Raw genomic sequence first — 13,626 nt, forward strand, 5'->3', positions numbered from 1 at the left:
GCAAAATATTACTTATTTTATCTATTGACAATGTACCTTTTATTGGAGACTTGCAAATAATTGACATATTGTCCTTTCACATTGATGACAATGTAGAAACTAAATAGAAGGTACCCAAAAAACCTTGTGCTGTGTATTGTCAAGGAGGAAGTAAAACTGCTCACTAATCATAGATGAAAGAGACATGTTTACAGAGGCTAAAATGTGTACTAGTTCAATTATATCCAGGAAATCTGATCAGTTTCATTTCTGGAGCAGCATTGCATCATAGAGAGCATCTGCTTAATGCTATTGTTACCATAATTGCTTCAGTACATCTCTACGTATTAACTCTTCCCCATCTATTCTTAAGCACACCATTACACTATGAAGATGCCCTATTATATTATTGGAGATGTGAACACATCTTTTTATAAATTTGGCACATCCTTAGGCCAGCTATGCTACAGTAAATAACTACTATGATAAGAGCGGACATACATTTCAGCAATAATTAACACTTAATTTCTGGGGAAAGTAAAATATATTGATCCCATCCCATCGTGTCACTTTGTACAATACTGACACGATTAGAATTACCGGTAAATGTATAAACGTTAAACCTAAACAAACCCAGAAACTAATGTACTGGAGTTTTTGTAAATATAGATGAAGATCTGTCAGTGTATTGTTACTATTCGATGTGCTTTTGTGATTCAAGCAGCAGGAGCAGCTAATGTGTTAACAATGGTGATTCCAGCGTCAAAGAAATTTCATTCTCGGGCATATTTAGACAACCCTAATGTGTTTTTTTCCAACTTTTCTGGAAAGCACACGGAGCCATATCTAACCATATCTGTGTATGACAACTGACATTTTAGAACAGGTTTACAAAAAATACATGACCCATTGAAATGGTAGATATATATATATTTTTTTTTTTTTACATAATGGAAATCTACCACTTCCTTTGGGGTAGGGTAACTGTTAATGCTGCTCCTGGGGGCATTTCCACATCCCTTCTGGGCTGTGGCTATTACTCAGAGCAGTGGAGAGGAGTTTAACCGGTTCGCGACCGCCCGCCGTGTATTCACGGCGGCGGTCACGTTCCGATACATGGAGAAGGCTCGCGGGCCGAGCCCTCTCCATAGCCGGTAAGTCTCTGCTGCATATTGCAGCAAAGGCTTACCGGAAATACCTGCGATCGGTGCCGGCACCGATCGCGGGTGTTTTCTTGCTGATCGCCGTCGGCAAAGCTGCCGGCGGCTTCAAACAGATGGCAGCGCATGGGCGCCGCCATCTTTCCGAGGATCGCCGCTCCCCGTGACGTCATCGGGGAGCGGCGATCCGTCGCCATGGTAGCTTTGGGTCTCACGAAGACCCGAAGCTACTTCGGGTTAACCCATTCATTACAATGTGCTATCAGCACATTGTAATGTATGAGGAGTAAAATCCCCATATACTGCCATACTGTAGTATGGCAGTATATGGTAGGATCGATCAGACAACCTAGGGTTAAAGTACCCTAGGGAGTCTGAAAAATAGTAAAAATAAAAAAAAAAATTATAATAAAAAAACCTAAAAATTCAAATCACCCCCCTTTCCCTAGAACTGATATAAATATAAATAAACAGTAAAAATCTTAAACATATTAGGTATCGCCGCGTCCGAAAATGCCTGATCTATCAAAATATAATGACGGTTTTTCACTGCGTTTAACCTAGTAACGGAAAATCGCATCCAAAGTCAAAACTGCCACTTTTTTGCCATTCTATAAAAAGTGATCAAAAGGTCGTACAGTCCTAAAAATAATATCATTGAAAACATCATCAAAAGTCGCAAAAGATGACACCACCCTCAACTCCGTACAACAAAGTATGGAAAAGTTATAAGCACAAGAAGACGGCAAAATAAAAAAAAAAAAATTTGTTCATGAGGTTTTAATTTTTGTAAATGTATGAAAACATTATAAAACCTATACAAATTTGGTATCCCTGTAATCGCACTGACCCAAAGAATAAATTAGATGCGTCATTTGTGGTGTGAAGTGAAAGCCGTAATATCCAAGCCCACAAGAATACGACACAAATGCATTTTTTCACCATTTTCACTGCATTTGGAATTTTTTTCCCGCTTCCCAGTACATGGCATGGAATATTCAATGCGATCACTATGAAGTGCAATTTGTTACGCAAAAAACCAGCCGTCACATAGCTTTTTACGTGTAAAAATAAAAAAGTTATAGATTTTTGAAGGTGGGGAGTGAAAAATGGAAATGAAAAAACGGGAAAGGGCCCGGTCCTTAACCGGTTAAAGCAGTGTTATAAAGAGATTTCACAGAACAGCAGTTAGATGCCACACTCTGCTGCAAGTTCAGCTACAATCCTGTAATTTAAATTTACTTTTCACAGACCTGCTGATACTAACCACACACAAAAGGGTATGATTAACTTCATAATGACTGCTCAACATAGTTGGCCATTAGCAGCGATGTTAATACTGCAGATGCTATCAGATGTCTTTCCCCTGCACAGATCACAGGAGCAGCCTTGCATACCCTAAGGAGAAGGCAGAAGCCATTTCTTGTCAGTTATGTAATTGGCACTTGTTGCTGTTTCTTATTGGACCTTGTAAAGTCAGGAGTCTCAGATGCTGGAAAAGGGAGCTGGATTCATATTTTTTATTTCATTTAGTTACCCCTGCCTTGGCCCCTCTGAGATTTTAAGAAAACCACTTAAAAAATATATTTTCTTGTATCATCTTCTATCATGTGTTATGTTAACACATATAACAACATGTACATAACAAGTAACAATGTAATGAGGAAAAACAACATTCATAATAAATACCAGCAATATATTAAATTATCTTTGCCAAAGGACTATGCCCCAGGCATTTTATTACTGTCACAAAAGTACTTTAATCATCAGCCTCCAACTATAAACCAAGTTAATAAAGTATAGAGCAGCAAACAAAGGTTATAAATGGTTAGATCCCCAGCATTTCTTTTACATTGTACTACAGATTTCATAAAAAGCAATAAATTACTACCACTATAGAAGTGAATTATACTGCATACATTTTATATTACACAAAGGTCATTGAAAACATCCAAAGTATTTAGTAGTCCCATTCAACCTAATTTCAGCTGTTTAACCCATCAATATGAAAGTATCTAGAGTATCAATGATGCATGTACAAATCTCTTAACTACACCAGGAAACCAGAACATAATATATGAAGAATAGAGATCAATACATGAAGGACCTCTACCTACCCATGCCTTACGGTTCAAAGGTTTTAAAACATTGTGGAAAGCAAGAGCTACAACATTCATATATGAGAAATGATGATCAGATGGAGAAATCATGTTCCAGTCTTTACATCCAGTAACTAAAAGACCATTAAGCTCTTCTGTGTTCTACAGGAAAAGCAATGAACCGGCCTATATAACACATGCCACTTACCTCCAAAGCTTTCATTTGCAGTGCATCGTAAAAAGCCATTTGATATTTTTAATCAGAAGAACCTTTTTATTCCTCCTGACTAGTGAAGCACTTGCATGTCAGGTGGCACAAGATATTCCTCTCCTTTACCCTCAATTTATGGTCATTCAGGTCATTAGCTTACTGTACACATGCTTCCCGGTCTGTATACTGAGGAAATGTAATGTGAAACTTGCTCTTTTATTGAATGGGGAGTTATCTGTTTATGTAAATTCACCTGATAAAACATACATAAAGTAACCAAACACTGTACTGTATTGTAAATTACATAAATCATCCAGTCAAAGTCATGTTGCCTCTCTTGACATTTGTGGCATGGAGAGACACTCATCGTTTATTAAAGAAAGTATAAAATTATAGAGGATATATTTACCACCTGCTAGATAGTTTTGAGTTGATGACTGCCTTATTCATTTTATGTGACAAGGTTACAAGGCAAGGATGTAGAAGAAGTTAGCAGGACATAGCGTACTGCTGCAGCTCATGATCTGGTGTGATGCAGCCCATGCTCGGGTGTTTAAGTTATCTAAAGAAAATGCCAACTAAATGGTTTCAGAATTAGGTGAACCCCTCTGCAACCTAGGGGTGTGTTGCAGCAGCGATTCTAGGATGCTGATGGCTTCATTTAGTAGTCGGGGGTCTATTGAAGACCTCTGTAAGATGTGCACATATGGCACTACCAGAGGCTGACTGACTATAAAAGTTAAGCACTGTATACAAATAAAGTAATTTAACTGGTTAAAGACATGGGATGGTATAGATTGTTCTGATTAGCGGCCTATTGCCACATTTGGACAATCTATTTTGTCCTCTCGATAGTACAGGCACTGCAATCCGCAGCAAGACAAAAAAAGAAAGATGTACCATAAAATAGTACCAATCTAACAGTTACTTTTTCCTGCAATACACAAGCCCTAACAACCCTCTTTTGATTGAGGAATAAAAACCTTATAAAACTCTCAGAATATCAGAATATAGCAACACATTTGCGGTCATGTTTGTTTGCTAAAGTAGTAAAACATAAGAAAACCTGTACACGTTTGCTTTTTCTTAATCGTACTAGCCTACAGGATAATTTTAGAATATTTATTGTACTGTTTGGTACATTTTGTGTAACAGTTTCAATTAAAAAACAAGTGGCAAAACAGCTGTTTGATTCTGCTGGAAAAGAGTTAATAACTGGAATTTGAGCAGGGAAAAAAAAGGAGCTGTGTCCTGAAGGCCATTTTAGGCCATGTCCTTAAACTGTTAAATTCAAATTACATAAAAAAAAATTAGCAAACGAATCCACTTCCTTCTCAAGTAGGAGTAAGACTGTTATTTGGCTATTATATGACTCATAGGGGCACATTAACTTACCCGTCCCGTCGCAATCCCCGAGGTGCGTTGTCTGATGAGGATTCGGAGCTGCCGCGATTCACTAAGATTGTGCGTTTAATTTCCTGCACGTGTCGTTTCCCTGCTCAGGTCTGGAGTTCACCATCTTCTTCCCGGTAAATGTAAGTGCTTGGCTTGCGATACAATTAGAATTTTAAATTCGGCCGTTTGTCCGAATCATTTGGGTTGTCCTGCGGCCACGCCCTTCAATTTGTGTTGCATTAAAGACGGCGCCAGGATTCGCCACTATCCCATCATGTGCGCCAAAAAAGCCCTTTGCAATTTGGCGCAAATTGGAAAAATTCGGGAAACACAATGGAAATGTGTTCCACGGACCCTAAGTAAATGTGCCCCATAGTGTTCATTTTAAAGCAGTCTCTGCCTGTGAGCACTTTGAGCTTGCTATGAAGACACTTTGCTGCTGCTCCCTCCCTTCTCCATAGAGCTTCTGTGTAATCTGAAAGATTGGCGAGCTTCTGACTGTAGCAAGATGGAAACCAGTAGACATTACAGAGTGAAAAGCATGATAGGTAGGAAGAAAGAGATAATAAGAGCTAAAGTAAACAAGGAAAACATTTGTTCAAACGTTATACATTACAGAAATTGTTCTTTTCATATGTAGTTTGTTTCAAAGTTTATACTGTTAAAAAGGAAGAAAATATACCCAAAGATTGCACCTTTAACAACGACAATATATCCTGCAAAAAAAAAAAAAAATCCCTTCAAGAGCCACGATGAATAATAGCATTAATAGCATAAGTTATGGCATTTGAGAGGAGGCTAGTGGAAAAAAATATATCGGTAGGAAGGGGTTAACTACCTTCAAACAGAAGAGATCAAACCTGGCTCATAAAATGCCAGTGTGGACTTCAGTAATGTGAAATATTACCATCAAAACCCTTTCTTTTCCAAAATTCTAGAATTCATAGGCGTTGGCTACAGCTGATCTGACTTGCCTTAGTAAACAGAGATTTAAGACGCACAATATTGTTTACTTTCTATAATATGATTGATCTAACATACAAACTGCCTACGGCAAAGAAAAGAGCTTTTCTGTTTGTTCCAAGCAGGTGCATTCAAAATAAAGCAAAGCAGGAGAATGAATAATGGAGGTACTAGAAAGGAAATCTCCGCTACGAGGTTTCAGAGCAATGACTCCAGTTGCAGAGCTCACCTCCAAAATACACAGATCACTACTAGTATTACATAGCTGTAATGACATAGATCAGTCAACGATGCATTTAGTTTATCATTTATCTGTATAACATGTGTTGATTCTGCTCTAAGCTCATAATGAGAGCCATGGTATCCAGACACATTATCAATTTTAACCCCTTACTGCGAATGTCCATTTTTCTTTCCATTGATATGAAGGAATCCCAGACTGAGGAATAAGATTATCTGGTTTGGTGTGATGAAAATTGAAATTTTGTGGTGTTAATTCTAAGTGGTATGTGTGGAGAGAACCAGGCACTGCTCAAAACTTGCCAAATACAATCCCAACAGTGACACATGGTGGTGGCAGCATCATGCTATGGGCGGGGGGCAGAATGACTGGTTGTAATTGAAGGAAAGATGAATGCGGCCAAGTACAGAGATGTCCTGGATGAAAACCTCTTCCAGAGCTCTGGGCCCCAGACTGGGCCGAAGGTTTATCTTCCAACTAGACCCTAAGCACCCAGCTAAAATAACAAATCAGTGGCTTCAGAGCAATTCTGTGACCATTCTTGACTGGCCCAGCCAGAGCCCTGGCCTAAACCCAATTGGTCATTTCTGGAGAGAGTTGAAAATGGCTTCCACCAACGTTCACCATCCAACCTGAGGGAACTGGAGAGGATATGGAAGGAAGAGTGGTAAAGAATCCCCAAATCCAGATGTAAAAAACTTGCATCATTCCCAAGAAGACTCATAGCTGTGCTGGCTCAAAAGGCTTCTACTCAATATTGAGCGAATGGTCTGAATACTTATAACCATGTGATGATTAATTAAACAAAAAAACTGAAGTAACAAAAATATCTACATTTCTGTTTTTTTTTTTCTGCAGAGTGCACATTGAGCAAAATATATATCTTACCAATTGGCTGCAATGAAAAGAAGAGTGAGAGATATGTAAAGAGGTCTGAAAACTTTCTGTAACCACTGTGGTTTTGATGACAAGAGAGCACTATATTAGTGAAGCTATAAGAGACAGATATGCAAGCCCCTTTTTCAGGACCCCACAAACAAATGTAAAAGCAAGCTACAGTCTTTGCTGTGTAAATTTATGGAAGTAGGAGGGTTTTCTGAAAGATCAGAATAAATGTGTTGTCCTTTGTACCCTAAAAACAGTGTTGGTACCGTCTTCCAAAAGTATACAAAATCCTAAAAACGCTCTGGGTGCCCGATAGCGGCAGGAATCACACAATCTTTATACCAATAAATAGATTGGCTGTTAAGAACTCATTTGGAAGGTATTCCTTCATACTTACCTACCTTACAATTGTTTTAATAACAACCCTTAGGTGCACCGAATTGCAAGAAGGGTGGACCAAACATAAATAGATGTAGAGAATCTATGTACAACCATTCCATTTAAAGACATCATCCTTTCCAAAACCCCAGACACTTTCGATGACAGAGGTGCTACATGAAGCTAGTTGGTTGGGAACACCAGTTGCATGTACCTATGCCAATCTATTCCTTTTTTTTTTTAGAGAACACATGTATATGTTGTCTAAAGTCCATATATTCTGAAAGATAAATCATATTTCAGGTATATGGACAATGACTTCAATGTATGGTCAAGCTCTCCTGCGGACTTTTATGGCTCTGTCTCATCCCTGAATTCAAATAACGTGAATATGAAGTTCACTGATAAGTTTGGTAACCAGGAGTTAGAGTTCTTAGATGTTATGGTGACTATACAGGGCATGGAATATAAAACAAAAAGCACGTGAAGTCAGGGGGTTGTTTGACAAGAATGAATGGAAATGAGGTCTCATTTAATAAGCAAGTCACTTTCTGGAAAGAGGTTTTCTTCCCTCTCTGTTAAAAAAAAAAAAGCTCGGAATAATTGTTAATTGTTTTATACTTTGAAAAATTAAAAAATAATTGAAAACAACAAAAAAAAGCTCAGAATAGAGCTAGGATTTTCACACAAAAAGATCTTTTAACCCCTTAACGACCAGGCCTTTTTTTGTTTTTCATTTCTATTTTTCACTCCCCACCTTAAAAAATCTATAACTTTTCTATTTTTACACGTAAAGAGCTGTGTGAGGGCTTATTTTCTTTGAAAAACCACATTTGCATCCTTTTCTTGTGGACTTGGATTTTGCAGCTTTCACTGTGCGGCACAAATGACATGTCTACCGTATTCTTTGGGTCGATACAATTACGTGGATAGCATATTTGTATAGGTTTTATAATGTTTTCATACATTTACAAAAATGAAAACCTCCTGTACAAGAATATTTTCTTTTATTTTGCCATCTCCTGGCACCAATAACTTTTCATACTTCGGTTTACGGAGCTGTGGGTGGTGTCATTCTTTGCAACGTTTGATGATGCTTTCAGATTGTTTTTATATTTTTCAACGCAGGGTTAAACGCAGTGAAAAAACGTTATTCATTTTGATAGATCAGGCATATTCAGACGCGGCGATAACTAATATGTTTATTTTTACTGTTTATTAATATTTATATCAGTTCTAGGGAAGGGGGGGGGGAATGAATTTTTAGGGTTTTTTTATTAGAATTTTTTTTTAACTTATTTTTACTTTTACTATTTTTCAGACTTCATAGGGTACTTTAACCCCTATCATATACTGCCCTATGAACAAGCAATTAGGACAGCCATCTTTAAGAATTGTGGTATACTTCTTTCTGACCCTGCTTTACAAGAATCTTTGATCTCTTTTAGACGGATTAGAACCCTGAGAGAAGAGTTGGTGCAGAGTAGGTCTGAAATGTCACGTGACTCATGGTTGCATAGATTTATTCCAAATAAGAACTTTAAATGTCTATAAACTATTTAAAAGGCTGAGTAATTATTGCAACCATCTGTTAAATCAAAAAACTTTTTTGATACGGTATATTCACCATCATTAGACAGTTTTTGAAGTGCAAAACAATGTATGTGGTATATGTGGTGTTTTGCAAAAAAAATCTACATAGGTAAAACAATTAGGCACATGCATGTGAGGTTCAGGGAACATTTCTCCTCAATCACTTCAGGCCACGACTCTCCACGTTTGATTGAACAGGTTAGCAAGATGTGGCAACCAAGCAGAATCTTAGGATATCCTTTTTTTGAGTACCCACCGACCCACGGAGAACTTACAGTAAGGCCACTTAAGGGGAGGGATCAGACTGTTTTCCAGATATTTGTGGATATGCAACAAATACCTGCTCCCAGAACAGTCTGAGTTTTTTGCAGGTGCACCACATGTGCGGAATATATATCTTACCCATCCCACACCATCAACAGGAGTCTGGTCCTTAAGGAAAATCTTTATGTAACACTGTCAGTACCCAGTATAATCTAGAAACCACTTTGCACCCCTTTTTCTGCGCAGCGCAAGCCGCAGACATTTTATGAGGAAAAGGAAAGATCGTTGCCAGTCTTCCTGATCTGGGGGGGGGTTTAACATTTTCTGACCCAGCTCCTGACAAAACAAGAGCTTGGAGATGTCCGAGCCCTGCAAGAGTAAGGAGTATGTTTGCGAAATGACATTAATCGGTGCTGTGTCAGAGTGAAATAGTCCTTTGAACAGTGTGAGAGAGTCCCCATATGCCACAATGGAGCCTGCAGTGAGTATAAAGGACCACAGCTGGCAGTAATCGAACCAAGAGATGGCAACATTGTCTTGCCGCAGGTGAAAATTCCCCAGCAAGAGCAGTGGGTGACCCTTAATGATGGTGTACATACAAGGATCCTCTTTGAGTTTGCAACCCCGGAAAGCCTCGCCATTCCTGGGGGGGGGGGGGGGGGGGGAGTCGGATTCCAGAAAATCGGCGTGAGTGGGCTAAATTGATGAGACAAGATACCTCTAGAAGTCAATTATCTCCACAAAGCTTTTTATGCTTTTAACTTAAACTAGGGCAAACACTGGGTTTGAGGGACCAGCTCTAAATACCCTGGTTAAAAGTAGTTTATCAAGGTAGTGTTAGTACCTAGGGCTCATGCTCTAAGCCATTTAGAGACAAACTGTCACAATATTTTACCCCACTAAACTATCAGTAGTAATGTCAGTAGTGTATAGATAAAAAAATAAGGAAGAGAAAAATTACACAGGAACATATTTATTTGATAAAGTATTGGCGCACCCTGCCTATGTCCAAAGGCAATAACTAGCACGGCATTGTGAATGTGCTGACCGGCCATGCTGAAAATGATAGAGCAGGACCTATTTCTGCTCAGATTAGGCACGTGGTCAGTCATTACGTTCACAGTGCAGTGAGACACGGTGCATCCACGGCTCTGTGTATGTGCAGATAGTTCACAGCACACAAATACGTTCATGACTATGAGATCTAACAGTAATTCACTGCCATTACATAAGTCATAAAATATGGTTGATATGAATTTGCTGCAACTTTTAAAAACAGATGGTCAATATCACATTTTCTTATACTGGCTCTCCAGCTGCCAAGGAACAGCAGCTTCAATGTTGTTTCAGATGTAATCCAACAACTGCTGACCCTTGTAGATCACTGCTCTGATCTATAAAGACAGCATTCAGGCTATGTAATGACTTCTACAAACATGATCCATTCATGTTAGACAGTCATGACAAAGTCTTAGGAATGCGATTGAGTACCTATAAAACTACAGCGCTTGCTCTGCCAACCTTAGTGATTAAGTGTTTATGGTCTGATTAGGCTTCATTGGACTTTGCTTTTAGATAATCTGAGCAAAGATCGTATGTATTGTTTGTGTCTGCTGGATATTGACATAGCAGGCTGCTATAAACTAGGCAAATCACAGACATTATTTCAAAAGGGGTTTTTCAAGTTAGAGATATGAATAGGTCATCATTATCAGATTGTGTCCTGGCCAGGGCCAATCATCAATATCTTTAAGTTGGAAAATCCATTTAAGAAAAGAATATTTTTTTCCAACTGCACACTGCCACTGAAACTGCCACTTTGCTTTAATGAAGAACCTTGATCAGGCCTCTCTACCTTATCCTGTTCTGCTTAACACAAACTTATGTGTAAAGTAAACACAGATTGTGTGCATCATCCTATATTGCTTAAAAAAAAAAACCCTAGTTTTTGAGACTACCAATGAAGGACAAACTGGGAGAATGAAAAGGTTAATGAATAAGTGACTAAGGTCTCATCACACATCAAAAAGACAAAGTCAACACGATAAGTAATCAAACAAAAACCCAAACCTTGGCCTGCAGCTTGCCCTCTTCACTAGCGATTCCCTAAAATGTACTTGGAGAAAAAAAAACACCAATGCTGATAAACTTTAGTTCTGAGGGTACGAACACACGTTCTGCTGGCAATGCGTTTTGCAACCGGAATGGGGAAGGGCTTGTGCCGACCACAAAAGAAACGCCTACGATCGTTAACCAAGACCATGTGTTTTGCATGTAAACAATGCAAAACATATAGTGCTCGTCACCGATCGCATGCTTTTCCTTTGAAACGTTGATGCCAGCGGAACAAGCCCCTCCCTGTCCCAATTGCAATGCGTTTCAAAATGCATTGTGGGCGGAAGCTGTGTCCACACAGACAGGTATTAAGGTGGTCATTTTTAATAATAAACTATTAATCCTGTAATTACTAGAAACTGAGCGGTACAGACATGTGTGCAGTAAATGCCCTCTTGTGGTGGCTGTACATAAACAAAATACTATAATTTGTCTTGGTGGCCCTGATGAAGCCTCTGTTCTGGCATAAATTCTAATATGTTAGTTGAGAACGTGTCTACACTCTCAAGTAGATATTAAAAGTAGTCAAAGCTGAATTTCAGAATGAATCACTTCACTTACTTTCAGGAACAATTGTGTTCAATGATGTTCTACAACCAAGTAAAAGAGCTCCTTACTGCAGAAAGGCCAGTTTAATATTAATAATGCCACAAGGGAAACATGAATGTATTTTGTCCTACACAGAGTGATTTTACAGTGCATTGTAAGTGTACAGTGCATTACCTGCATTGATCTGCCTAGGTTTCCACCCATTACATGTTTCACATTAGAATTCAGGAGTATATGCATCATGCATTTCACGGAGCATATTTTTTTCCCGTATATGTCATCCTGTGCCTAAATATTTTATCAAGGTCACATTAGAGCTTTACTATACATACTACTACATTCTGTAGTATGTAGTATGCAAACACCCTAGGTGTTTGCATTACATTTCTAAATGCAATACGAAAGCCACATGTGACTGCACCCTTAGGAGGAAGGAGGCCTTGAATAATAAATATAAGAAGATCTAATATTTGGATCCAAGAACAAGTGTCACTAGTATACATTTTACCTTTTTATTTGTGTTTTTTGGGACACACCAGGGGACTTGAATATATGATTGCTTGATCACTTTTATAAAACACTAATAACTCTTTATTGCAATGTGTACAGCTTAGCCTCTTAGTAGAAATGTACAGCATTTTGCAGGAGCTCTGAGGCCATGTTCACACGTGGCATTTGCGTTATATTTCAAAACGCATCGCACAGACTCCTGCTGTGATTACCTACTGAAGTAAGATCTTGTTTACATCCCATTTCCTAAACACAATCTTACTTCAGCAGGAGTCTGTGCGATACGTTTGGAAACTCAACGCAAACACCTATGAACTAAATATGAACGTGGCCTCACTCATCAGATACTTGTATATCAGATGCCCAGAAGAGATTAATATAGCTTCATTGGGGAAAGGCTTTTATCACTTTTTGATGAACTGATGATAGAAAACAGAAGTCCCAAGAAGCAGCATGTAAATAAGCCCAACTGAATTCCTGAGTGAAGTTGGCCCCCCCCGACCTTGTTCAAATCAAACAAAATTGGTGTCAAACATTTCTACTACGTTTGTGCTGCTCAAATTTTTGTTTGTGTTGCTTTTGTTTTGAATATATGAACAAAAAATTAAAGGTCAAAAGTTCAACCAGTCCCCCCCCTCCCCCCGCATTAACCGAATCAAACAAAACTGGTGTCAAACGTTAGTGGGGTGCCCTCTTTACAGCTGCACGGTCAGGGACCTAATGAAGGTCCTGGGTCCTCCATCGGCATCTGCCTGCTCGGTCCAGCCCCTGGCAGATGCATAGGCTGCCACTTCTAATGCACTGCAATACATGGTTATTGCAGTGCATTAGTATGAACTAGTGCTCACATGATCACTAGTTCATATGATAGTAATGTGAAAAAAGTAAAAATTAAAAAATGTTTAAAAAAAGTAATAGAAATGAAAGATAACATTTTTGGGAGGTTTCTATTAACATAACTTCCAAAACCCCTATAGAAATTAAACTGTCCGTAAAATAAGTGATTGTAGAATATTCTTGAGAGAAAAATTTGAGAGAATGCTGTTCGATTTGTGATCTTTCTAGCATCATAATAAAACAAAAGGACACTTCTAAAATGATGGCAACACAAAATGAAATATGGTAAATGTTAGTAGGTAACTAATTTGGGTAGTAAGACTATCAGTTTGAAAAACAGAACATTTTGAAGTTTTAAAATGGCTAATTTTTCAAAATGTTTACCAAACTCACCTTTTTCATAAATAATTTTTTTTTTCAAAATTTCCCACTGTTTTGAAGTACAAA

At 38.4% G+C, this 13,626-nt stretch overlaps 1 protein-coding gene across 2 annotated transcripts in view; it reads right to left on the reverse strand.

The window, feature by feature from the left end:
- Positions 1–13,626, reverse strand: part of CORO2A (coronin 2A) — a 72,875-nt gene that overhangs the window by 48,320 nt on the left and 10,929 nt on the right. Inside the window, exon 1 of one of the 2 annotated variants that reach the window (XM_072154697.1) lies at positions 3,447–3,621. The exons of the other annotated variant lie outside the window; for it this stretch is intronic. Coding sequence (XP_072010798.1) covers positions 3,447–3,485 — 39 coding nt within the window. The 5' untranslated portion in view covers positions 3,486–3,621. Of the gene's footprint in view, positions 1–3,446; positions 3,622–13,626 lie in introns of those variants that run through there. 2 annotated transcript variants of the gene reach the window in all.

The sequence above is a fragment of the Engystomops pustulosus genome, chromosome 1 (genome assembly GCF_040894005.1).
Source record: "Engystomops pustulosus chromosome 1, aEngPut4.maternal, whole genome shotgun sequence".
Classification (NCBI taxonomy): Eukaryota; Metazoa; Chordata; class Amphibia; order Anura; family Leptodactylidae; genus Engystomops; species Engystomops pustulosus.